The 2,482-nt window shown below is 36.5% G+C and overlaps 1 protein-coding gene across 1 annotated transcript; it reads left to right on the top strand.

Annotated features, from left to right (window-relative positions):
• Positions 1–1,392: 1,392 nt before the first annotated feature.
• Positions 1,393–2,482, top strand: LOC118732452 (ADP-ribosylation factor-related protein 1-like). Its single transcript, XM_036461587.1, has 5 exons — positions 1,393–1,426; positions 1,509–1,634; positions 1,693–1,945; positions 2,013–2,184; positions 2,254–2,482. The coding sequence occupies exons 2-5, from the start codon at positions 1,542–1,544 to the stop codon at positions 2,336–2,338; spliced, it is 603 nt and encodes a 200-aa protein (XP_036317480.1). The 5' UTR covers positions 1,393–1,426; positions 1,509–1,541; the 3' UTR covers positions 2,339–2,482.

Genomic DNA, 2,482 nt, shown 5'->3' with positions numbered 1-2,482 from the left:
TTGGGCAGGTGACAAGGCAAAAACATATGTTAGTGTTGGTTTAAAAAGTGCGACAATTTAATAAATTTGTGAAAAAAATATAAAAATCAACTAATTTCAATGGCAGAAGAAATTTTAGTTGTTTGCGCTGCCGTGCTTGTGGAAGACGAGCAGCTCCGGATGCTCCCTACAAAACTGCACATAAAATTGGAGCTGCTCCTACGTCGTCCGCTTATATTTTGCACGTCTAATTTTACGAATTTATCTATTTCACACAAATACTCACTTTTCTGGTGTTTCACCGCTCATATTTTTTGCAAATAATAGCGTTGACCAGCTGTTTCTACAACAATGAACTTTTCAACATGCATGGTAAGTTGACAAAAGCTTTTCGCTTGTCATTCTTTGTTAGGAATAGCAACGTGCAACGACAATGACAAAATCACGACAATGAAGGATGATCAATTGTCATTCTGTTGCAAAACCGGAATAGGGCTGTAAATGTTTAGAAAACCTGAAACCACACCACTGTGGGTGATATCGATAGAAGCTATGCTTCTTCTTATGAGCACGCTTGTGTCAAATTATCGTCTGTTTTGCTTTGTTTACATATTCGCGTATACATACACATGTACGAAAAAATATACCCTGCAAACAAATGCTACCGAAATCTTTAAGAGTATCGGAAATTTGTTACGATTCTTTTAGGAATCTTTAAAGAAAAATATATGAAGCGGTTGACAAGAACTAGTAAAGAAATTTCTGTACGATTTCTTAGAGAAAATTCTTTAAAAAAATTGTGAAATTTTCAGAGTTCTATGAAATCCTGGTATGCAGGGTATACATGTACATACGAATACGAATACATAAAGAAGATGTTGATGACACAGGGAATTCATACCAACGGTAAATGTGGTTTTTGTACGATTGCTACAACCTGTAGTTATTGAATCATGGCCATGATGCAAAAATACAAGGTGGTATCAATTGTGACAGCTCGATTTGACACTGCCTTAGCTCAGTAGAACGAGAAGAAAAACGGGAAGAAATTAAGCCCCATTTGGGGGAAAAATATAAAATTTCACATTTTTTCCTAAACCAAATTTGCTTTTTTATATTATGTTCGTAATGAAATGAAATGAAATAAGATAAAATACCTTTTTAAGAAAAAAAAATTTGTATACTGAGAAAAAATAAAAAAATATTCAACTATATTATTAGGCAAAGAATTGTTAAAGAAGTAACACTGTCTCACCTAAGGCAGTCAATATGGCGGAATTAGAGCGAGAAGTTGCCAACTGATAACACCTGTATTATTGCATCATGAATCATGGCTACTGTCTATACTGTCGCCTCATGTGAACACCGTTTTAAAGAAAAGAAATAAATGTTTCCGGCTGCATTTACTGAACACACCCAAAATGTGCATCAGCTGATTTTGCTGCAGGTTGGCAGTTTTTGTTTTATTTATCTTTTCCGAAGGAGGTATTTTAGCATAAAGTTAAACAATTGCGAATTTGTTTGTATAGAGCAAAGAATTTCCAACACAATTACCACCTATAATGTACACACTACTACATGGCTTCTACAAATACCTCACACAAAAGGAGGAGTACTGTGTGGTCATATTGGGACTGGACAATGCTGGGAAAACGGTATGTGAATCTTGTTTGCAAATCTAAGTTATTAAGCTTCTTTTTCCTGTTATTTAAGACTTATTTGGAAGCAGCGAAAACCAAATTTACAAAAAATTACAAAGGCATGAATCCGGCAAAGATCACTACAACGGTAGGCCTGAACATTGGTACAATCGATGTGGCTGGGGTACGACTAAATTTCTGGGATTTAGGCGGACAACAAGAACTACAATCCCTTTGGGATAAATACTACCAGGAATCACATGGCGTGATTTATGTGATAGATTCGAATGATCGCGAACGCATGGAGGAGTCAAAGGCGATTTTTGGTTGCTATAAAATACATTTAATTTATATAACAAGCACCTTAAACTATAGACTTATGCTTAATTGCAGACAAAATGATTAAAAACGAGTTGCTCTCTGGCGTACCGCTATTGATTCTGGCCAATAAACAGGATTTGCCCGACGTAATGGGTGTACGTGACATTAAACCAGTTTTTCAACAGTCTGGAGCGCTCATAGGTCGACGTGACTGCCTCACCATGCCAGTATCAGCGCTCACAGGGTAAGAAGTAGCACCGTCCCATACAATTCCGACCCAACTTAAGCTTAGTTCTTTTCCTGGATATTACAGTGAAGGTGTGAATGAAGGCATTAAATGGCTGGTTGAGGCTATCAAACGCCATTCCATAGTGCGACCACCCAGAGAAAATGATTGATGTTCTGATTAGGGGGTCAATTGCTGCTTTATAAAGATACGAAACTTGTGTAAAAATGTATGTACGTATAACAAGTTCTACTGTAAAATGTTCTTGATTATTATTGAGGGTAAACACTTTCATTATTCGCTTCTGTGAGCTTTT

The sequence above is a fragment of the Rhagoletis pomonella genome, unplaced genomic scaffold, assembly GCF_013731165.1.
Source record: "Rhagoletis pomonella isolate Grant_MI unplaced genomic scaffold, Rhpom_1.0 Rhpom_scaffold_20444, whole genome shotgun sequence".
NCBI lineage: Eukaryota > Metazoa > Arthropoda > Insecta > Diptera > Tephritidae > Rhagoletis > Rhagoletis pomonella.
The sequence above is the reverse complement of the archived record's forward strand: the minus strand, read 5'-3'. Positions and strand labels throughout refer to the sequence as shown.